The sequence below is a fragment of the Agelaius tricolor genome, unplaced genomic scaffold (genome assembly GCF_023055355.1).
Source record: "Agelaius tricolor isolate 1412-34295 unplaced genomic scaffold, bAgeTri1.0.p SCAF_7, whole genome shotgun sequence".
Classification (NCBI taxonomy): Eukaryota; Metazoa; Chordata; class Aves; order Passeriformes; family Icteridae; genus Agelaius; species Agelaius tricolor.
In genome coordinates this window covers 46540497-46564016 of record NW_027269267.1, presented here as the reverse complement: position 1 = coordinate 46564016, position 23520 = coordinate 46540497, and the positions used below count along the sequence as shown (strand labels likewise).

At 36.6% G+C, this 23520-nt stretch overlaps 3 protein-coding genes across 6 annotated transcripts in view; 2 read left to right on the top strand and 1 right to left on the bottom strand.

The window, feature by feature from the left end:
* The window catches only part of BORA (BORA aurora kinase A activator), a 17838-nt gene extending 13912 nt beyond the window's left edge, over window positions 1–3926 (top strand). For all 3 annotated transcript variants that reach the window (XM_071431089.1, XM_071431087.1, XM_071431086.1), the window contains exon 12: window positions 953–3926. In XM_071431089.1, coding sequence (XP_071287190.1) covers window positions 953–1138 — 186 coding nt within the window. In that variant the 3' untranslated portion in view covers window positions 1139–3926. The remainder of the gene's footprint in view (window positions 1–952) is intronic.
* Window positions 3898–23520, bottom strand: DIS3 (DIS3 homolog, exosome endoribonuclease and 3'-5' exoribonuclease). 2 transcript variants are annotated; one of them, XM_071431081.1, is made up of 21 exons: window positions 23210–23520; window positions 20964–21121; window positions 20051–20244; window positions 19865–19938; window positions 18657–18824; window positions 17566–17730; window positions 16626–16739; window positions 16399–16536; window positions 15207–15353; window positions 14339–14455; window positions 13418–13519; window positions 12775–12839; window positions 12590–12674; window positions 11854–11981; window positions 11287–11373; window positions 10481–10637; window positions 8671–8885; window positions 7446–7614; window positions 6914–7072; window positions 6371–6493; window positions 3898–4374 (listed from the first exon to the last, which is right to left on the bottom strand). In XM_071431081.1, exons 1-21 carry the CDS (start codon window positions 23453–23455, stop codon window positions 4285–4287), a joined length of 2901 nt encoding a protein of 966 aa, XP_071287182.1. In that variant the 5' UTR covers window positions 23456–23520; the 3' UTR covers window positions 3898–4284. The 2 variants fall into 2 exon arrangements, with proteins under 2 accessions (XP_071287182.1, XP_071287183.1); XM_071431082.1 differs by having other exon boundaries at window positions 18657–18821.
* Window positions 23081–23520, top strand: part of PIBF1 (progesterone immunomodulatory binding factor 1) — a 106387-nt gene continuing 105947 nt past the window's right edge. The window contains exon 1 of the mRNA XM_071431085.1: window positions 23081–23224. The gene's annotated coding sequence lies outside the window, so the exon portion shown is untranslated. The remainder of the gene's footprint in view (window positions 23225–23520) is intronic.

The following is a 23520-nucleotide window of genomic DNA, read 5'->3' as shown; positions in this document are numbered from 1 at the left end:
TACATATCTAGCAAAGCTCCCAACCCCTTAATCTTGTGACTGATAGGAAAGAGTTCTACTTCTTCCAGAGACTTGGAAGCAAGGCTAGTTTCTTTGGAGAAGAGAGCAAAGACCATCTCCTCTCAGTAATTATGGTCACGTGATGCTACAAACTTGGTCGTTTATGGTCTGCTATGTCTTGAAAGCCCTTCAAAGGGAGACAGTACTGACCATTAGTACCAGATTATAAAAAAACCTCAAGTAAACCCATTCAGCCCTGACTTCACTTCTGGATGTGACATGCTAAAAGCCACTTCTCTGCCAGGGGAAGTGCTGACTGATGGTGTCTTACAGACCACTGATACCATATTTTAAACTGTTCGTTTAAGACCAGGACAAATATGCCCTTACAGGAACAATAGATATTTTGTCATTAACTTCTAAAAATACTCGTCTGAGTTCCTGCCCCAGTCACTCTGTTGGATATGGATTTTATGTGTGCATGTACTTGCCAGAATCATTTGTCTGGTATCAAACCCATCCTAGAGGGACTTGCCAATGTCACTCAGTTCCCACTGTTAGTCCTTGAACTGCTGGGTCCTGACTAAGCCAAATTTTGCTTTTGAGATTAGGAGTAAAGTGTGAAGGCATTAAGTGCTTCATTCAGATCTTACAACTGAGAACCCCAGGGAATAAAAAGAAAAAAGCACAGACATTGCTGGCTGAAAGATTCAAGTCAGGCTCATTCAGACATTCATGTGTCTTGAAATTAGGTAGTTTTTGCAGACAGCATGTTTCAAATATCTCTGTAGAGAAAACGTGTTACTTCATTTCTTTCTTATTTCAGAAGGGTTGAGTTGGTACTTAAGTAGTTACTATACTTGAAATTTGCAGTTAGTAATCTTGGATCTTGTTTCTTTGGGAGAATTTCTGTTATAATGGTTTTAAAACTAACTTTTTTTTATTCACCTAGGAGTGTTCTGTTTTAAGCCATAAGGACAATCAGTTGCTGGGAACAAAATCTCCTGAGAAGCAATCCTGTTTTCAAAAAGCCAAAACACATAGCACAGTATTTGGTCAAAATGCAACTTGCAACATTTCTGCTTGGAAACATAAAAATGAAAATCAGGTTCGGGGATTTCACAAAAGTGGTATGTAGTTTTCTGATGGAGAAGTTAATCTGTGGTTTCTAATAAATTTTTATACATATGAGCTCAATTACCTGGATTATATATACTATTTTGCTTTTCTAATGCAAATGTAATAAACTGTTTGATATATATTAAGGGAGTTTTTAAATAATGTGGGATTTTTTCAGGTCTTATTGAGAATTTATTAGTGTCATTAAATGATCCTTTTTGAAAATTAAAGTGTCTAGGTTTGGTACAGAGAAACAACAGTTTTTTTTTTTTCAGAATTGTATTCCTTCTGTGACTAGGGTGGATTCCATGAGCAGCCTAGGATAACTTGCATAGGAACCAGTATAACTGCAAAATCACTTACATTTTAAGATTTGTCCCTCCTAAAGGCATGAGGGACATTCTTCTTTGTGGGAAAGAAAAGTGGAAGAAGTATTAGTGTGGTTTTGGATTGCTTTTCTCCAGCCAGATATATTGTGTGGCTTCAAAAATACTACCACTAGTACCAAGAGTAAGTCACTGGACAGAAGTGAACTGTTGGGGTGTGATGAGAGCAAATGCCAAGTTTAGTTCTCTTAGAAATATAAAATGAGCTTTATGTCAAAAGAAGTTGTTTAGTAATTCTCTAAACAGCTTTTTCCTTGGCTTGACAGAGATCTGTGATGTTAGTTAGGTTTAAGTAAAATGTATTATTGGTTACCTTAAAATTAAAAGCTAGTGTTGTGGCTTTGGTAATTGTTTTAGTACTAAACTTGGAGTTGATCACCTGACACTACCAGTGTCTCTGAAGAACAACTGTGTCCAAATTGATGTTCTGGTACTCTTTGGAAGGAACCTAAGAAGGTGCCGTAAGATTCATTGGTCTCAGTACTGTCACTAAGAAAATGGTGCAGTCTTTCTTAATTCCTAGTATTATTATGTTGCTTACAGAAATTACCAAAATACTTAGTAAATCCTTAAAAAAAACCCAAACTTTTGCATGCCATTTATTACCAAAAGTATTAATACAAGCAAACCTTTGATCCTTTCAAGAAAACCAGCAGTTAAGTAAAATGATGGATTGAAGGGGGGTGTCAGAAGCCCAGAACTCGCTTTGTGTAATCAAATCAGATTTAGTTGAATTTGCTTGTATTTGTTTAAGAGAACCTTCTGGAATTTATAAATGTGAATTGGGGGAAAAAATCCATATGGCAATCTTGTGGCCCTAGTGACCAAGAGGGAAAGAAGAGCTAAGGGATACACTGGTATTTTTGGGCTCTGTTTATGTAGAGCTCTGGTAAACTTCATTAATGTAAAAGAGAAGTCCATTCTACCAAGTGTTCCAGGTGAAGCAGTCATCATCTCTTTTCATGGCAAGGATGTCCCAGGATACCGGATGGAAGTTCTGCTTTCTGTTCTATTCCACAACTCACAGAAAAGCTTGTACCAAAGCGACAGACAGTGGCTGATGAGCAGCTATTGGCACACTAGGCCTGAAACCTACTGGTCATATTGGTCAGATCTAAATTGGAAGGCAAGACAGCATTTTAAAAAAAATCTCGAAAGGGGAGGTGTGAACAGAATGTCTTGGCATTAAAATCAAATCTCTTGGCATTAAAATCAATGTGTTAGACCTGAGAGTTGTGTGTTGTTTGACTAGAACAGTTCTTGAAATACTTCCATTAATAATTTCCTAGTGAAGGCTTTATGAAAAGTGCATTTAAGAAAAAGGAAAACGTCTGTCCACATCACTTGATTGTAGATCTCACATTGCAAAAATAAATATAAAAAAGTTTACTTTAGAAATCTAATGAGCAAACATGATGTGTATTATTTTTACTTCTGTAAAAACACAGAAGTATTTAATCACTATTTCTGTAATGCATGTGGGATTGGCAGTAATGGAATCTAGTGTCCTATATTTGCTGTTTCATTGTCTTCACACAGTGGTCTACTAGAAGCTGGAAATACACTGAATTGGTAACTGTTAAGGAATGAATTTTGTTAAAAGTAGGATGAACTCAAACTTCTGGAAAACAAATTTTATAGAATACGGCCTTCAAAATGTTCTTAGCTTTAGCTTCTGAGTTTTGTCACTCAGAAGCAGATACAACTTGTCTGAGATTTAAAAGTTTTGTATGACCTTGTGTCATTTCTGTTTCTCATGATAATTTTAACAACAATCAATTAAAAGGACTATAGAAAGGATTTATTTTTGCAATTGTGATTACTAAAACAGTAATGTAAATTTAGTGAACGTTAAGCAGGGTAGCCCAAATTATGTGTTTATGAATTTTTCTGAGTTACATGTATAATTTAAAATTAGGTTTTACTTCTTAACAAAGTTTTTTAATTATTTTCACAATATGTTAAATGATTGGAGGCTTCTGAACTATTCACAAGTAAAAAAGCAATCCCTAAAGTATTTAATTTTAACCTGTATTAGTATTTTCTTCAAGCTAAGAAAAGAGTAAGAGTAGAAATGGATGAATGTGAGAAGTGATTAAGGATGCTCCCTCCTGGATTGTCTGTATTTTTTGTCCTGTTTTGTAGTCTTCAGTTAGATGGGAAATATTTATTTTATGGAAACGTGCCTATTTTTTTATGATGTTTGTACAACTGATTTGTAGAAGAAACCTGCTGTGCAAATTACCATGGAAATCACTTGACCATTCTGTTTCTGTAATTGTTCTTAATGCATTGGTTGGCACACATTGCACAAACGGTCATTGTTTACATTAAATTAATATAAGTAGTTTTAACGAGAGTCCTTTAACATGTCTAATTGTAAATTGAGTAGTGAAACAGAATAAAGACATTTCTTTAATACCTATGTTGTTCAATTACTTCTTTCAGTTCTGAGGTGCTAAAGAGAATGCACAGAAGTGCTGACTTCTATCAAACTCTCAAACCTTCCTTAAAGGCTATTAACAAGAAAGTCTACAATCATTTCTTCACTGTGCAGAAATATTTATTTTCACCCACAGGACAGAGGTGTAGATATACATGATTTTAAAATTTGTTCTGCATTCATAGTCATAAAAAAGTAGCTTTAAAAAAATTCTTTACAGATTATTAAAATGTGTATTTAAAAAGTAAACAAAACCTGCTTCTAGCATTTTTTTGCCCATAGGGAAAAATATGTAAATGCAAGCATTTGTGATTTCTTCTTAACTTTTACATCCAGCTATTTTTGTAGTTTCTTTTTCTTTTTCTCTGGTTCGTCCTTGCTGCTTGCCTCTGCAGAGAGACTTGCACATGTATCATTTCCTAATATCTACAGTAAGAAAAAGACAGAAGTCAGAACATTTCAATTCAATTTTTGCTATCCTAGTATCCTAACTTGACCTTGCTTGTACAGACCTTTTACAAACACTGTATCAACATCAGAAACTTCTGATTTAGATAATCATCTAGAAGAGGGTCTACCACCTTAGAACAATCAGAGGTAGAATACTCACCTGAAATAAAAGCTGGAGAAGGCAAAGAGAAGCAACAAGCCCCCTCCTGACAAAGCCAACAGGTTGTTAGCTTGCAACCATCAGCTTGCATTAGCCTTACTTTGTGTCTGTTTTTAAAGTATCCCTCAGACTGGAGTCATGGCCTCAACAGAAGCTCTTGACAAGCCAGGGTTGGTGAGCACAAGCAGAGGGCAGCTCAGCGTGTGAATGCACAACAGAACACACAGATTCCTCGCTGCCACAAGTTTTATTGTCTAGTCCCCATTTTTGAGATCACAGGGATTCACCTCAACCCAGGCTTGAGGGATGGACAGATCAGATCAGACCTGCTGGGAAGCACTTGGATGTGCTGGTGGATGAAAGACTGAACATGACCCAGCCATCAGCACTCACATCCCAGAGAGCCAAATATGTCCTGGGTGGCATCCAAAGCTGTGTGGGCAGCAGGGACAGGGAGGGGATTCTGACCCCACCTGCAGTGCTGCAAGCAGCTCTGGGGTTCCAGCAGAGGAAGGACATGGACCTGTTGGAGCAAGTCCACAGGAGGGCCACAAAAATGATCAGAGGGCTGAAAGCAGCAGCTCTCCTGTGAGGAAAAGCTGATAGAGTTGGGGTTGTTCAGCCTGGAGAACAGATTCTAGGGAGACCTTTGAGCAGCCTTCCAGGAGCCAAAAGAGGAGCCTACAAGAAGGCAGAAAGGGCACTTTTCACAAGGGCATCATCCAGTGACAGGAAAGGGGGGAATGGCTTCCCCCTCCCCCCACTTGAAAAAGTGGGTTGGTTTAGTTTAGGATTTAGGAAAAAATGGTTTATTTTGAATGATAAGGCACTGGAACAGGTTTCACAGAGAAGATGTGGATGCTCCATCCCTGGAAGTCTCCAAGGTCAGGTTGGATGGGGTTTTGAGTAACCTGATGTCATGAAAGGTGTCCCTGCCTCTGGCAAGGGAATTGGAACTAGATGATTGTTAAAGGTCCTTGCAACCCAAACCATTCTATGATTCAAGCTCATACAACAGCTTGAAGACCAGAATATATTTACATGTGTTTGGAACATGATATATTTACGTGATTTCTCAAGGGAATAAAGTAATCATGTTTGACTGTATAAACAGAAAGAAGCTCTTGCTTATTTTGGGTTCTGTTTTTCCTCTGTGATAAGGGCTATTCAATTGCTGCAACCATCTGTTTACCAAGAAAGTTACATGTACCTTACTCTAGGAGCATAATTTTGTAATGTGATGCAAAATACTTTTTAGGCCTAATGTGGGAGAGCAGGTGAAACTCCCTGTGTCCCAAATGCAGAAAGAAGCTAGAACTGAAAAGTTTGGAGACCAGAGACAGTTATTAGGACATTACAGTTCTTATAACATTATCGAGAGAGAACGTTTATATTGTGGGAGTTGTAAGACACAACTGCCATTGACACTCAGGAATTATACAGAGCTGAGCCACCCATCATAGTTCACTGGAATAAAGAGAACATCCTATTGAATTTTGGCAGATTTTCAGAGGGACATTTGATTACAGAACTGTGAAATGCAATACATTACTGCAGCAAATCATCATAATTCCCAACAGTGGAAATACCCTGATGGGCCCAGAACAGAAGTTTAATTTAGAGGGCGCTATTATTTTCAACAGCCAGTGAAGGCAATCCTGTGTTCATATCCACTGTGAGAGTGGATATGAAGCAATCATTACAAGCTGCTGCTAAATTATGTTTTTTCTTCTGGGTTAAATTTCAATTTTACCATGATGATTTTTTAACATTACTGAAGGATAATATGGTTCTAAGAATTTTGTGTCTTACCTTGGGTTCTACCAAGACCATCCGCATTTTCTGATGTTGGATGTTGGAATCATCTAACATGATGTTCACTTTAACTTTATCAAATACATGTAATGTTGTGTCTTCCACGGTAAGTGATGGCACCTGAAAGTTCAAATTTTGTATAAATACTCACTATTTGCAACAGCTTATGTTTTTATATAAATAAATACCTTTGTATGAAAATAGCACTGTTACATGTAAATAAAATAAACCAAAAATTACTATAGTGAATATTCAGTCTTGTAATATGTGATACATGCATTTTCTGCAGTAACTAATCAGATAATTAGGTATCAGTACTATCTATTACAGAAACAAATTCCTGTCAGAACCAACTTATTTAGACTTACAAAGACTAAAGTGGCATTCATTACTACTAGAGATTAATGAACTTGCATTTAGAAAAGCCTCTCTTACCCTTCTATATCCAACTAGAATAGAGTTTAGTCATTCTGCTTGCTTACCACATCAAAAAATAAAGGTGTTTAAGAATAAACCTTAAGAATAATAGCAAGAACGTACCTCACTGTTGTACTCCAGTTTTGGTGTTGGTTTATCTTTTTCTTCAAAGAAGACTGTTCCTTCTAACCCATACTTGGGAATCAGAACCACAACTGCATTTTTTCTTACAAATAATATATATGCATCTTCATTTACTACTCCCTTGGTTTTGAAGAACAGCTGTAACAAAAACAGAACACACAAATAAGAAAAAAAGCACTAGAACATTCCTTCTGAATTACAAATATCTCAGAAAAATAAAACATTCAAATACACATCTATACTTGATTACTTACTCAGCATATCCTGAAAGCAGATTTTAAAAAATCTCATAAACCTCATAACATTACTGTAGGATTAAGTATTCGTATTTATAAAAGCACAAAACTAAAAGAATCTTCAAGATGCCATTTTTTGAGTTTTTCAGAATGAGCAAAATAATGTTTTAAGCTTTTTGTCAGAAGCATCCCTCAGCCTTTATCATTTCTGTACTCTTGCTTGGTTTTGCCTTTGCAGTGTCCATAGTTCAACACAACTTCTCAGAACTACTTACCTGTGTATGGAATGCCACAGAGGCTCTTTGTGCATATTGTGCCATTTTATGTCGGTAATTGAGATTTTTACACATATCTGCCAGTTTGTGTTTATCTGTGAGTTCTGGGTAAGTACTGTCTGCTCCTATGGCCACTGCCAAAAGCCGATGCACTATGATATCAGCATACCTGCAAAGATGAGGTTAAAATCATCAGTGATGTAGTAAGACAGTTTTTCAAAATTATTAAAAAAGTTTCTGAACATATGTTTGTTTCTGTGAATCTTAGATTCAAGTTTTTGTAATAATGACCACCTGCTGGCCCTCTATTAATTCAGCATCCATCTCTCTGCTGACCACAGATGCACTGCAAAGCCAGAATACTGTTATAATGTTTGCTAAGATAAATTTTCATTGTGCCAGAAAAATAAATTAAGTTGTATTTTTAGACTAAAGAATGATCTTTCACCATGGCCTTTTAAGCCAATCCTTCTTCCCTTTCCCATGAAATTAGACAAATTTAGTGTAGAACAGTATTTCAGTGCCATAGATCTGCAAAGCATAATCACATTTGAACTTCTTGTTATGTAACTTATTAGAATTTCAGCGGGGAACATTTTAATACATCTGGTACTTCAGTGAGCAACTTTTTAATATATCTGGTAAGAACTAAAATTTACCATTCGGACTTCTAGAAATTCTACAAATTATCCATAAAAATGCATAGGAATTTTAATCCATGTCCAAGAGATTTCACTTTAAATGTTTCTAAGGAGCACAATAACAGTTATTTTCTTCAGAACTCAGTGACTTCTTGGTCAGATAAAAAAACTAACAAACTTTTCCAAGAAGTATTATTTCATTCCATGCAACTGCTGCCAATAGCAAGTTCCTAGTGTTTTCATATAGAAAATTCAGTCTCCTAAAAATTTAAACACAGTTTCTATCTCAAAAATGACTGAGCAAACTCCGCCTCAGTCTCTGGCTAAGACTACTGCTGACTGACACCAGACGTGCATTAGAGATATATTCCTATTGTATATTTTTTTAATGTTACTAAACCCTAGGAGTTGTGGACAGTAAACCTGGGAGTGTACAGGAAGATGGACTGCCACTAAGCCACTGCTGTTTCAACTGAAATCTAATGCTGAATAAAAACTTTTTTTTTTAAATGCACAACACTGCCATTTCTTCACAAATAAATCACTTATTTCTTTTCTCTGAAACTTTTGTAAAACACAAGTACCTTCTAATAGGTGAGGTAAAGTGAGTATAAATAGGTGAGGCTAAACCATAGTGATGAAAATCATTATCCATTCCTGAGCAGAAATAAACAGCTTGCATCATGCAGCGAGTGGTCAAAATTCGCAGCAGTGTATTTAGGTAGGGGAACGTAGGAGATTCAGCTTTGTCTAATGATTCAGCTAAAGCTTTTGCTGAATCTGTCTTAATTTCCAAATTCTGAAAGAGAAAAAAAGAAACAAAAAAGGTGAAGCATTACTAGCAAATATTATGAATATAAGCAGAAAGGTAACAGCCACATCTATGATAATCTTAGCAACTGGCACAGGTATAGCACCTAATAACAGGATGGAATGCTTCTACTACAAAAGCAAACAAAAAAAATCCATCCATGCACAGGTCCCACCCTCATTATTACTAGTGTATTATGTAAAAAATGAAATGCTGAGTCAGTAGCCTAGAATTCAGAAAAGACACTCATTCTAAACTAAGAAATACTTTATGCCAATATTAACAATGTACCTTTGGTTTGATTTTTCTATCTCTTTATTAAATCAGAAAGAATGTAAAAAAAACCCGCACGTGTTTATGCCACACAGAGTTCTCATCCAAGCACAAGGTAAGTAATTGACTTTATGGTATTTCCTGTGCAAAATTATTATAATATTGGAAAAGTGAAATGTATATATACTTGGAAAAGTGAAATGTAAAACTAGTACTGTGTATGACATTGTTTTCCCTGTTTGCAAGTGCTCTCTGATAAAAATTCAGGTAGTGTGAACATAATGCATTTTTAACTTCCAGAAACACAAGGTAAATTTCATCACATGATCAGTTGAATGCTCTTTCTGTCACATACAGCACTGACAATAAAGTATGATCCAGAGATCAAATGATGCCTGTATTATGGTAAGATAATTGCATTTTCATTAAAACAGTATAAATAAAGCATATTAATACCTAATTGTGATGGTTGCGTCAAAAGCAGTAAAAAAGCCACTTTGGTTTATTTAAAAGAATGTTTACCTATGCAGAGAAATTTAGCTTTCCAAATAAAACAGTACTTAAAAAATAATTTTCAGAATTAAATAATTTCAAATTAAATCATTATCATTATTCCAGTTTTACAGCAGTGGAAAATTAAATGGGCTAGGTTTAGGCTTGTCTATTGTCACACTGAGAGAATCTGGAAGTTTCTCTCCAGACCTTAAAAAAAAAAAGGGGGTGGGAAAAAGCTGAAGGAAAAGAAAATGTGAATGTACATCACAGTAACGACAAAATTACAAGTTAACTCAAATAAAAGATCCTGAAACTGGAAAACTAATTTTCTCTGTTCAGACTCCTTAATTAAATTAGACTTGTTTCAGTCTAAATAAACCTCTAGCTGATCTGTGCAGAAGACGGAAACTCTAAACACATTTTCTTACTTCCTGACTACAAGAGAAACATGTTATTTGATGTGACTGATCAATTTTTGAGTACATCAATAATGTATGTGATCCAAAGCCAAAAACTATCTCAAAAATCACATGTGACTTGGTGAGGAGAAACATTCACTGCTCACAAGTGCTACAATGTAAGACTTAAGAGAGTGGTACGTTTCCTTTACCTAAGAAAGGAAGAATCTTGTGCTTTTTAAGACCTTTCACCCTAGAGGTACAATTATCCTGCTACAAATACCAGGGATTTCAAGGTGTAGCTGATACACTTTTAAAATAATGCTTTCCAGCCCTTATTGCTAGGTAAGAGGCCAACCAGAGATAAAATACAGCTTTTCATAATTAATTCACTTAATTAGCATGATAAAAACTTACCTTGGACTTCGCAGCCTTTACAAGGATGTCATAATTTGATGGGGGAGGAGCAGGATGTTTCCGGAGCAGGGCAAACTCTGGGAACTCATCATAAATTTTTTGTGCTACAGAAATATTGGCAAGCAACATGAACTCTTCAACCATGGAATTTGTCTCTCTATCAAGATAAATACATTATATTGTTAGAAAAGCATTAGACATTTACTTTGAGTGCCTAATGAAGAAACATTCCACCATCCTAATGATGTTATATAATATTAACTAGTGGTTTTGAACATTTATACAAGTAGGCAAGCAATTTTAAGATTAAAAACAATGCTTATAAGCTCCAAATACTAAGTCAGAAGAAAAAAAAAATCCTGAAATATTCTAAAACATTAAAATCAAGAAAAATGCTCATTAAAATGCCTCGAGAAAACAACAGATAAACCTCTTGACTTCTTCCTACTAATTTCACATATGAAGCATACAGTTCAAGACTCGCTAAATAAATACTGCAGTAAAATAGAAGAATTCTCTTACTGAGGATCATCTTGACTAAAGAGGTTGTGGATGCTCTGAAGCATTCAAGCACAGGTTGGGTGGGGCTTTAAGCAACCTCATCTAGTGGGAACTATCTGGGCCCATGGCAGGGGGGTTAGATCTAGGTAGGCTTCCAAGGTCCCTTCCACCTCAAACCATCCTCTAATTCTATGACTGTCCTGCACTATCACAGGAACTTTGTACACCATTAACTAAATGTTGCTACTTAACCACGTCTTTAATTCCATCCCTACCCTGAATTAACTAACAAATAAAATGCATACTTAAGCTCCTTAGTCTGCAGATCAATAGGATCATGAGTTTCACTGTCCATGTGGAAACGAACTTCTGGTGATGCAAGTGTCAAGGCTCTGCAACACAGGAAGTGGTATTAAAAAATTACAGTCAAGCAGACACAGCAGCTGAGCTGCAAACCTGTAACATCATCTGGGGTTACCATGACACTGTAATTTAAAATTGGCAGAAATTAAAAATAAAAATAGTATTTTAAATAAAATTAAATTGTGGCATGAATGTTCAAATTTACAGGAAATGTCATTGAATACACACCATAGAAGCTTCTAAAATTTCAAATGCTACCCTCTGGTTGTGCTCTTATGACTCTGTGAGATCCATATTGATTGATTTTGTGAAGAAAAAGTTAATATCCCAAATTTATATATTTTGGGAAATATAGATAAGCATTCTTATGGAAATCAAAATGGAAAAATACTTCTTTTTCATAAGATTTTCACCAGAAAAATGGACACAAAACCATAATATATTTTGACAGCAAGAACAGTCAGAAAAAAAGGTGGGGGAAAAAGTAATAGGTACACTGCCTAGCTTACCCTTTATCAATTCTTTTCTTCTTCAGGATTTTTGCTAATTTGTTTAGTCCACGTAAGCTGGTAGTAATATCATCATTCATAGTTGCTGAATCGATTCTCATCTGTGCTTCAGCATATGTAAGAGAAGCCTCGAAGAGGTTTAAAAAACAAGACATCATGATACATAATTGAACACACTAAAAAAAACCCTATAGTTCTTTCTGTCTTGCAGAACGTGCAGCTTGCTGTCATAACTTGGCTCACAATAATACAAAGCTTTAGAGTCAATACCTAAATGCTGCTTATTCACAAAGAATAATGGACAAATGAGGACAGAGCTATGCAAGATATTAAGATACACCAGGCATTTGCCGTGGGTTTGTTTTTGGGTTTTTTTTGCTGATCATATGTGTTTTATACATTGGAAGTCTAATTTTTAGACATGTATGGAACATCTTGAACATCCACAGAATCCACTGAATTTAACTGATTAGTTGGTACTTATCAACCATGTCCTATACGCATCATGCACACAGTAACTGCACATATAAACACCTCAGCCTTAGAGGCTGAGAAGAACACTGAAGGATCAAACATTCTCTTTACTTTTAGCATTTCAATACCATTTTCTAATTCTAAAAAAATATAAATCATTAATCAGAAAGAAAACTTTATTATGAAGTCTTCTGATCATTGTTTTCATAATACAGTGTACAGCTTTTTATTTCAGAATTATAGTAATATTTACATGACTTACCTTGGAATTAATAACACTCTTTGTAAATCTGGTTTTTAGAATTTCAGCCTTATGGTTCATTTCCCATATGCATGAAAATGCAAGCCTATGAGAGAAAGAGAGAAGGAGGGGAAAATCTGTTAAAATCCCTACATAAACAACAGCAGTTTCTTGCCAGGATCAAAGTATGGGTCATGTACATATACCTGTCCACATTAGATCTCAGAGAGCACAAGTTGGAACTAAGTAGCTCTGGAACCATATCAATTCTCTGCAAAGTAAAGAATAAAATAAGTTAGTATTTTAACTTCCTGATTTTTAATGTAAAAAAAGCTTAAAGATATTTTTCTTTGGCCAAAAAAGCTCAGATTACTGAAAGAAAAGTAAGTTACTTTAAGAAAATTCATTCCAAGATTTATTTTGGTTATCATCTTTTTAGTACCAGTGATTTCTGAAAAGAAATCATGGTCTGGAAGAAATAACCAGGACTAAAGCTACAGTGTTAGTGAATGCAAATCATAGGAACCTTCAGAGATTTAGCAATCACAAAAAACAAAAACCAATGGAAAAGGCAAAACCAAGCCACTTCTTCAATTTCAGACTGGACTTAAAACAGGATTCCAGTTTCAGAACCACACGCTAATAAATGCTTCAAACCAGAATTGAATGGGATATTATCCAGATAGTGGTTTTTAAAAGATAAAACAGAAAATAAAATTGTCTTAGACAAATTGTCTATTTTTTTTTCTCCTTAGTTTGGAGAGAATGTCTCCACTCCCAAGAATTAAAAGAGGAAAGCAATGAAAATCCAACCACTTAATCATGCAAGAAGCTGTAGAAAAGAATTACTTTTTCACACAGATACACTGTTGTTCCTCTTTTTACTGACTCCTCATCCAAAGCATTTCCTGGCCGAATAAAATGACTGACATCTGCAATATGTACACCGACCTAAAAAACAAGCATCATGTTATGCACCTCATGAAAGAGAAACAGTTTTCAGAGTGAAAGAAACTTTCCCACATTTTTACAAACCAATATATCCATCCCCAGTTCCTTTCAGCAGCTCCCGTATTTCGTAATAAGAATAGTTTAAACCTATCATACTCATATTAAAAAAGTGAACTGTTGCAGCAATTATTCAAAAAAAGGGCATTTGTACATTTAGGGGAAAGTTATATTCATGACCAATGCAGCTTTTCTTTGAGGACCCAAATAACCTCTTTCACGTTCTTCAAGACTCACTGCAAAATTGTTTTTGCTTTTCTGTTTGCTGGACTTTCTAGTCTGGCACACCCTACTATTACAAATTCAAATGAATTTCTAAAGAAGACAATCTGACTGAGCCACATATAAGGGAGTAGAGAGCTGGTGTTAAGCCTGTAGCTTTGTACTGCCTTTTTTAAAATAAAATAGTAACTCCACAGGCTTTACAGCAGTAGCTGAACTTTTTCTTTTTTCATAGTTCCTTATCCAAGCTGTAAATACCCTTGTTTATAATATTTAGCTAAAGCAGTAAATAAATTTTATGTTAAATTCTCATGCCAAATGAGGATAGAGCAGGGTGAATTTAGAAGACACTAAATTCCCACTTTTGACACTGATCTGATGCAAATCAACTCCCTTTTTTATTACCACCCTGCAGCTGTGCAAACACCATTAATTTATTTATAACAGATCTAGAGCTTTGCATGTGTCATTTACCACTACTGTGCTGTTTGTAAAATAAAGGAAGAAGTAAGTAAATAAATGACTAGATTGATACAATACCTCTAGATTTCCATTTCCTATTTCTCTACAATGTAATGCATCATCAATATCTGTACAACCAGGAGGATCAACACTACAAACATTCAGATGCCTTAAGTCCTCCCTGTGTTTCATATCCTGAAATTTAAAAGAAACAAAAGGCTGTTTTCAAGAACATCTTCATTTTCCAAGTAAAAATGATCATTTAAGAAAGGCACATTATATCAGATTTTCCCCAGCAACCAAGTATTTTCAAAATGTTTATTTTGTTTTGGGCAGTTCGTTTGTTTGTTTTATGAAAAGATCAAAACAGGTATGCAGAAACTACAATGATAGAAAAAACAACACAGAAGTACCTTTTTTTTGTTTTACAGAAATGAATAAGAGAATCAGAACACAACCATAGTTTCATCACAATCTCAGAATTAGCAGGATGAGGAATTGAGATTTTTTGAAGTGAAATTTTGACTGATGTCCAGCTGAATGACTTGTCTTGGATATGACTGCTCCTAAGTCTAGCTTTCTAAGGCTTAGATGTCTAGATAATTGAAAGGAACTGCACACGTTGGAAGTATCTATCCTTGCAAAATAGCTATCTCTCTTCTTTGCAAAAAAAAACTTAGTTTATCTTTATATTCTTTAACAAAACATGTGGTGTCATCTTTATCTTAAAATATTTATCCCCAACAAATTCAGTTTTAGCCAAAATGCAAAAACTTGAAGAGGTCATGTTCCCATAGGAAATCCAGCTGAAAGTTCCCACTAAGACAGAACAGTCGTGGACAACAGTTCTTGTTTATTTCTGGTGCACAGGGATATTCAGGAACTGTCACAGTTTGCACTGAAGGGGAAGGCACAGTAATTACTACAATAATTTAACAATTATTACCTCTTCTGTAATGCTCCAAGGCATTTTTGGTAGGAAACTAAGGACAGCCTGGGAAAAAGCCTGGTGAGGGACATCATGTTCAAGCAGAAGAACTTCTGTCTCTGTCTCTTTATCTCCAGCGCTTCCCAAATTCTTTACAAAATGACCCTGAGGAATAATACAGGTACATATATACACACACAAATCAAGCAATACCATTTGTCCAAATGTAAGTATTTAAGAACATTAACCCTTAGGTTATTCTTGTATTAAACTACACAGGAGAAGCAATATTTTTTAATTTGGTTAAGTTTCTCATCTTTAAGAGAAATCCAATTTTAAACTTTTATTTAATGTAGTCAATCTGAACCGAGTCCATCCAGACTCTTTTCTCAGAATGGGTCTAAATTCTCCACAATTAAGATTCCATAACTTATAAATGTGAAATCATTTTTGCAGGAAGGAAAACCACTGCTGCAAAAGCAGCAGAACTAATACACTCTCATTTCTCTATGGGTTTGCCTTGTGCCACACATCTCACACCCTAATACCACATCAGCTCTGCCTTCTTCCTCACTTCTCTGCAGTATGCCATCTTTGTCTTAATGCTACTTCTATATATTGCATGTTCCCTTCATTTCTCTGAACTAGTGGGAGACACCTGTGTGCTGCTTCAATAAAAGCTGTGCAGTCCCACAGGAGCTACTGGAGGACTCTTCAAAACCTGGCTAGTGTTCAATACAAATGGAAGGCAATGTCCTCAGTTTCTCATACAGGCTCCATTATTTATGCTGAACTTTTAACTACTTTTACCCTACTGGCAATTTGATTGCATTGGGTGTATTTGTCAAATTTCTGCTAGAGCAGTGATTGCTATGTGTGAATGAGCAAAATTAGAGTGAAATATTTGCACTTCTAGGAACCCAGACCAAAGTCCCTGGTTAATCTATATATAAAGGACCTTAAGTAGCACATATATGTTCACTGCAGAACTAGATGAGTAAACTTCTTAAGTATGATAACCCCATACCTGGTTGTAAGTGCAAAGTAAATAATTTAGGGACTTCCTTAATTACACCATCAAATGGCACTCAAAGAATTTAAACCTCAACACTGTTTGCAGTTACTTACTCAGTGTTGCAGATAAATGTTTTATCTAAGAAACACAAAAAATCAGGTAGTCAAAAGTTTAGAAGAAAATGCCTAAACTTACATTAGGATACCTGGAATTCCTGGGCCAACCATCAATAGCAACAATTATTCTTTGCCCTTCCAATGCATCTGCCTGTCTGGTTTCTATTCGAATGCGAGGAATTCTGCGATCAGCTGGTGTAAACAAATGGCGCCTTGCCTATGAACAACCAGAAAAAGGAACAATTAATTTCCAAACAAAGAAGAAAAACCAACCCTGCACTTAGAGTGAGTGGATTATTTCCTCACCTCTTTGATCTGTGACTTGGAAAGCATCCCACAATATGGACGCCAGTTTCGTTTTATAATGCCCACTACTCTTCCCGTAGGCCTCAGCATGTCCTTGTTAACGGATGTCTTCAGCTGGGAGAACACAGGTTAAAAATACAAAACTGTCTGAACTCATGTTTGACTACAGTAGGTAACTTAAAACTTAATAGCAACATTTTGTAATCCATTATAAGGATATAAATTCTATTATAACTTTATAAATAGAACCTCCTGTGCCTCCCTGTGCTTTGCATGACTTTTAATATTTTCAGTATGTGACATGACTGAAATCACATCAGTATGTGATGTGACTTAGAAGAGACAGTGGGAGAAGACAGCATTCTGCAGCCTTTTTCTGCTGTTCTCCATTTTTCTGAAAGGATGTCCATTAAGAAAACCAAACAAATAATATTTTCCATGTTATTTTACAATCTGTTATTTTAATTTTTGGAGTCCTTTTACACTACCTGAAAATTCTCCAGTAATTCTCCACATAATTATTAAAAAACATTCCCATGAAATTCAGTGGAAAAATAGTAAGTGGATTTTAAAAGAAGTTATCTTCTTGTACATAGCATACATGCATGTATGTATGCTATGTATTTGTATGTATACAAATCCTAATCTGCATATCAGTAAATACAGATTTACATTATTACATGACTACCACTCAGTACTTTTGGATTCATTTTGCTTAATAAAGTAATGTGGGAATTTCTAGCAAAGACTAATTGAAAATGATCCATTTTATCCACCATCATGTATTTAACACAACTGTACAACTCCAATTAAGTTTTATGATTTCTGTATTCACATTTTATAAAGAGGATATATAAAGCTAAAGCCTAACACTGTCAGGGTACCACAGATTTCAACTCTTCTATAACACCACAGTTTAGAAAAATTATTTCTTTCATACAATGTTTTCTTTCTCCTCTTCATTTTCAATGTTCTCTTCATTCTGGTCGTCGTCCTGCAGAACCACTGAGGATGGTGCCACCCATTCATCTTTTGCCAACACCTCCACAGCTACAACATCTTCATGAATTGCTCGGTTCAAATGTTTCAGGCCCTGTACAATTATCTGGATTTTTTTAGAAAACAAAATGGAAATGCAAATATTCATGATGATGAAAACAGAAGATCCAAATCTAGAGCAGTGTAACAGAAGAGTAAACATGTATGACAGGCTTAACATTCCAAAGAACATTTTAAAAGTATGGTTGTCTTGCACTTTTTTCCTCTGCCAAGGTTTCTCACAGTACAGATGATCTTATTTCAAGATTCCAATTGCTTCTATAAGAAATACGTTTTCCCCCTGGTTTTGTTTTTTTCTTTTTAAATCTTTTTATTAAGTCAGACAATCCTATTTTTGCAGGATAGGGGATTCCACATACTACTGAGAAAGAGGAATAAAAGAGATACAAGTACCTCCAGCTGCCACAGATAGGGAGGGACGAGACAACTGCCACTGCTTGGAAACAGTGTCTGTGCAACTGCACTAACTGGGAATCCAGCGGGCAGACAGATGGATTAACTGCTGGGTGGGAAACAGCCCATCTTCCCTCACCAGGCACGAAAACAGCAGGGGGAAATACAGCAGGAGAACCCCACAAGGGCTCATGACTGTTTATTTCACTGAAAATCCTCCTATACACTTGTTCCTTTGTCTTTCAGCATATATTTCAAACTGATTTTAAAAACTGTTAAGAGGTCAATTGAAAAACTATTAACAACCAAGATTCATCTTTATTTTACCAATTACTTTATCAAACTGTAATTTTAAATACATTATACTTTTTTCCAAAAAGACCACAGTCAGCATTTCAGCAGTCTATATCCATACAAATAAAAAATTAAAACATCAGCACAAACATCAGAAAAAAACCAGAAGGGTAAAAAATTACTAATATGCTCCATTTTAACACGTGCCACCATGAAATAATTAAATTTTAAGTCATTACTAAGGCTAGTTAAAGTTTACTGCATGGAAGTAAAATTAAAACTCACCTCTTTGTTTTCTTCACCATCTCCATGAACCCAAACAGTAGCTTCAAGATAATTCTCTCTGTTTGCCCTGTAAGTTCCTTGGAGGTAAATACCAGATTTTATTCCTTGCTGCAGTTTGCTAAGAGGAATATGTTCTGGGAATATTATTTTTCCACCTTCTATTTCCTTCTTTAGGAAAAAAATAAAAAGAGGAGAGGATATTTTCAGTATTTTATATTCATGTTAATTTCAATACCAAGCTCTGGAACACAACACACTCAAGCTAACAAACTCCCTAATTGTAACTGTGTGTAGGTATGAATATGCACAACAATAAAAAACTATTATTAAGCAGTACTTTTTCTAATGAAGCATCAAAAGCATAAAAATGTGGCAATTCTAGGAACTTTTCTTGTTTTCCTGCAGTTACTTAAAAACATACTGCACAATTTTATGTTGATTTGGATATAGTGACTAAAAAGATACTTAACAAAGAACATATCAGCATAATAAAGAGTATGGCACATAGTGTATGTACTGTAAGCTATAGGAAACATTATGAAAATACATGACTGTGACCAAAGTTTGGAGCAGTTAGACAATTGCTTACACTGGAATGATCTACAGTTAACTGCTGAGAATACCTGAGCCCTCTTTCTTCCCACTCTTGCATAGAGCTCTGTTCTGTTAAAACTAACTCTGAGGAAATTAACTTTCCTATTTTTGAGGTGAGTGTTCAGCTCTATCAGTTGTATGTGAACTTGATTCTGATAAACACAAAGCACAAGGGAGTAGAAGAGGATATAGCTCATATCTGAGCTGCAGCCTGCTTTTATGTCAACTAATAACCAAATGAAAATGCTTTTGATCAGTAACTTAACATAGATTTTCCAGCAGACACAAAACAAAGATCTAAATGGTTTGCAACATATATTGTTTTCATTTTGTTGTTTCTGTTAATGTTCTCATCTTCACAATAGTTATCTAAAGCAACTGGATTTTCACAGACAACAAGATACATACTAACAGGCATATAATCAGAACTGAAAATGGCTACAGTATTTCCTTTTTACTTCTCAGTTGTCAAAAAGTTAAATTGCCAAAATAGTAATAAAGTCCAAACTCCTTGTATTCTAAACTGATGCCAGTATCCTGACATACAGTATGCAATATTATACTACAAGCCATTTGTGATCAATTTATTTTATAAAAAGAAAATAAAAACATACCCCTTCATCAGATACACAAGCAAGACGATCTACGAGCTCAGGATTAGCTGTCAAGCTTTTTATATACTCCTCACCTACAAAAGCACACATGTAAATATTTATGCAAGAGATGCATGGGATTTAGGTATCAAGTGACTGCTCAGTTTGTTTGAGCAATAAATTAAACAAGTTCACTAGTTCACTTACATGTATAAGCAGTTATTCCTTCCTCCAGAGCTTTCTCTTTATTAATTCTGTCATTTGTTAACAAGATAACTTGAATCTTTTCCTCATCCTCGATTTTCTTCAAGTGTTCATTGTACCATTTCACTGCTACCCGAATGGCTCTGTCATTGCGGTCATTAGCACTTTCTCCCCGATTCTGCTCTATGTACGTTTCTCTAAATAAATTTCAAAAACAAAAGGGGGTGTTTGACAAACCAAAACAAATCCCAGCATCCATCTATACTTAAAATTTTCAGACAAACAAGATCAAAGCTGTTACACCAGAAGTGTCATTATTGTAGTCATCGTTATGTGTAACACTCATTAGGCCACTGAAGGGCCAGGAGACATGGGTAAAGGAAAATAGGAAGGAAGGGTTAATTTCTAACACAACTTTCTCACAGACAATTGAAGAGGTTTGCATTCAAGCTGTTAGAACAATGGATTCAAGATTCCTTGAGCTATGATACTGCATTCGTATTGAAAACTAACTGTGAGCACAAATAAAGGCAAATTAACTGCATCTCCATTTCTTAGAGCTTTCTGTCACTTAACTTAGTGGATTTTTTAATTCTGCTACAGACTAAGCTAACAATAAGCATTGGAATGTGTTTAAAAGGGACACTAAAATGGAAAATCAGTACCTTATTACTCAAGATAATAGTACTAACTATTCAATATTCTAACCCCCTTTACATAATATATATGTATTTATACCAACTATAGACAGAAAAGCTCCTGGAACACCAACTACTTCCCAAAAGGATTCCTTAGAAATATATAGTTCTATGACACCAGCATAATTTTTCTTCCAGTACACATGTTCCAGTTTTGTTTCCCATTTTCTTTTACTGGATATCAGCACAATTTTGTTATACCCTACTGCAGCCCTTACCTGTGATGCTCATTGGTGAAAGAATAGAAATGTTTTTCTTTGTTTTGAATCACGTCCCTAATTCGCTTGTACACTGGCGCACTCCGATTCCTGACTTCTTGTAGGACTGTCTGCAGCACAATGACATTCTTAATAACAGGATCTTCAAGGATATCAATCTGAGGAACAAAATGGAAATGAATTAAAATTGTTGTTTAATTCTATCCAATAACAGGACTCGAAATATTTCCTTGGCTAGTACATGAAAAGCTAACATGAGTAATGAGTGACTCTCCTTCTCTGCCTTATTCCCTCACCACTGGGAAACTGGACAGTGCATGAAGTTGCTTTCTCCTCCTTGTGGGAAAAAAAAGTCAAATAGGATTTTCCAGCCTCTCTGTGACCTGAAGTGAAGATAAGGATTCTGACTTCCAGCAAATTCGCGCCCAGTGTGTGCAGGATTCCAGACAAATGTAAGGCCAAGTGTACACTACAAATTTTGCTTACATAAAATGGGGTCCTATAAAATTTACCCTTAGTAAACAAAATGCAACTATGCACAATCTGAGGGAAATCTGATGGAATTTACAGGCTGCCTGCCTCTGTGAGGAATGCAAGCCATAAAATGGTACCCAACTACTCTTACACAGCTGATGTGCCTATGCATGTATAGGTTTGAGTTCTCCAGAAACAATCCCACTGTTAAACTGAAATTTTAACTTCCATGGAGTCAAATCAATGGGCATTCTGCAAGCTGCTCTCTGTTTCTGAAAGACCTTTTTCTTTTTTAAGAGTTTTGTTAAAATTTTCAGTACTTTTCTTTGCCAACTCCTGACATCAAGACAGAGAAATAAATATACACTAAAAATCCATGTAATCTGTTGGGGGAAAAAGATGGAAGCTAACTTCCTAACCTCATAGCGAGAAACTGTGCAAACCCACTTGCAAAACGAGACAGCCATAAGGCTCTACAGGGCACAGCTAAAAGAATAAAAAGCAATACCAGACCAAGCTCCTATAAACCTGATGTTTACACAACCTGAAAGATTTAGAGCCATATTCATAGGGGAAGAAATCCAGCATTATTATATGCATAAACTGAAGCACCAGGCCAAGTCTTACTGTGACATAAGTGTTTCAGTTTCTAGGCAAAACCTTTCCCTATTCTTACTAAGGCTGCCTAATCCCCACCTCTACAGTTCACCTCAGCACACCCTGGTACATTCTCAGAGCATTCTATAGGACTCACATACAAATTTCACCAACAAGACACCAAGAAATCCTCTTGTGAGAAGCTGAAAACATCCCTTGACCTGCTGTTTTGTGATGAAAATCCTTACAACTTTTGGGATCTCTGCTAAAATACACAAGTGTTGTTCCCCTCTCCAGGGTACTCCATGTTAGAATTTATGGATTAGTTACAGTCCCCCATGTGTGCACAGGGCTGTTCTACCTTGTACACAGGTATTCAAAAACAATGAAAGGAAAAAGTTAGGAATTCCTCCCAGCCTCAAAGTGTACTGTCTGCCCTGCTCAGACCCCAATTCTCTGCACAGCTATGGATGGGCTGCAGAGTGGAGTTGCTCCCGTGCTTCCAGAGTTGTACAAGGAATGATTTCGCACTCTCTATTCATTACATAAAATCAACATGACAGTATGAAGAACCTAAACCTACACTCTGAAAAGCAGAAGAGGCATTTAGAAAAATTCAGCGACCACAGAAGATCCAAAAATTCAGTGACGACATGAAGGTCCCAACTGCTACTTGAGACTCCACCAACTTTCTCTGTTTGAATTTTCATACCCATATCAGACCACAACGAACTAAATAAATAAATAAGTACTGTTCTTTATTCCTACAATTCGGGCAAAAAAAAAAAAAACACAAAAAGCAAACAAAACAACAACAACAAAAACACAAGACAAACAAAAAATCACACATACACTATTCCCCCTATAAAACTGGAACAGAGTCTAAGACAGACCAGGTTCGCTGATGCTGCAGCCTTCTCCTCAGGAGCTGGCATGGAAAGGCAAGACTGCCCAGGCAGGGATCAAGCAGCCACAGGAAACACGGGAGGAGGCAGGTCTGCAGCGCGACGCCGGAACGCACACGGGAGCTTACACCCACAGGGATTTAACAAGGCCGGTGCAGGAAGGCTGGAGCTTCCACATGGAGCCCGGCCGGGCCCAGAGGAAGGCAGCGGTGGGCCCTCCCCAGCGCTGAGGCGGCCACACCATCCGTCCCTCCCTCCGGAGGCGCTCACCTGGTGCAGGAGCAGGTTGGTGTCGGGCAGGAGGAAGTGCGGCCCGGGGCAGAGGCTGCTGGCGGGGCCGCTGGGCCGCGCCTCCAGCCCGGGCGCGCTCCCGGTGCCGGGCGCGGGCGCGGCGGGGGTGCAGAGGCGGCACGCGGCGGCGCCGCACGCGATGTCGTCGCGCAGGTAATGCTCGCGCACCACCTTCACCACCGCGCCCGCCCGCGTGCGCTTCACGAACGTCCGCGAGGTCAGCATGGCGCGCGCGGCCGGCGGGAAGCGGCGCGGGAAGCGGGAATGGCGCGAACGGCGGCGGAAGCGGC

What these genes read in the sequence shown, in the direction of transcription:
- DIS3 (XM_071431081.1), bottom strand. Translation starts at nt 23,455, where the DNA reads ATGCTGACCTCGCGGACGTTCGTGAAGCGCACGCGGGCGGGCGCGGTG. An exon ending in GGAATTCCAGGTATCCTAAT is followed by an intron (nt 15,354 to 16,398) that starts GTAAGTTTAGGC and finishes ATTATTCCTCAG; the next exon opens with GGTCATTTTGTAAAGAATTT. An exon ending in AAGAAAAGAATTGATAAAGG is followed by an intron (nt 11,374 to 11,853) that starts GTAAGCTAGGCA and finishes CCTGTGTTGCAG; the next exon opens with AGCCTTGACACTTGCATCAC.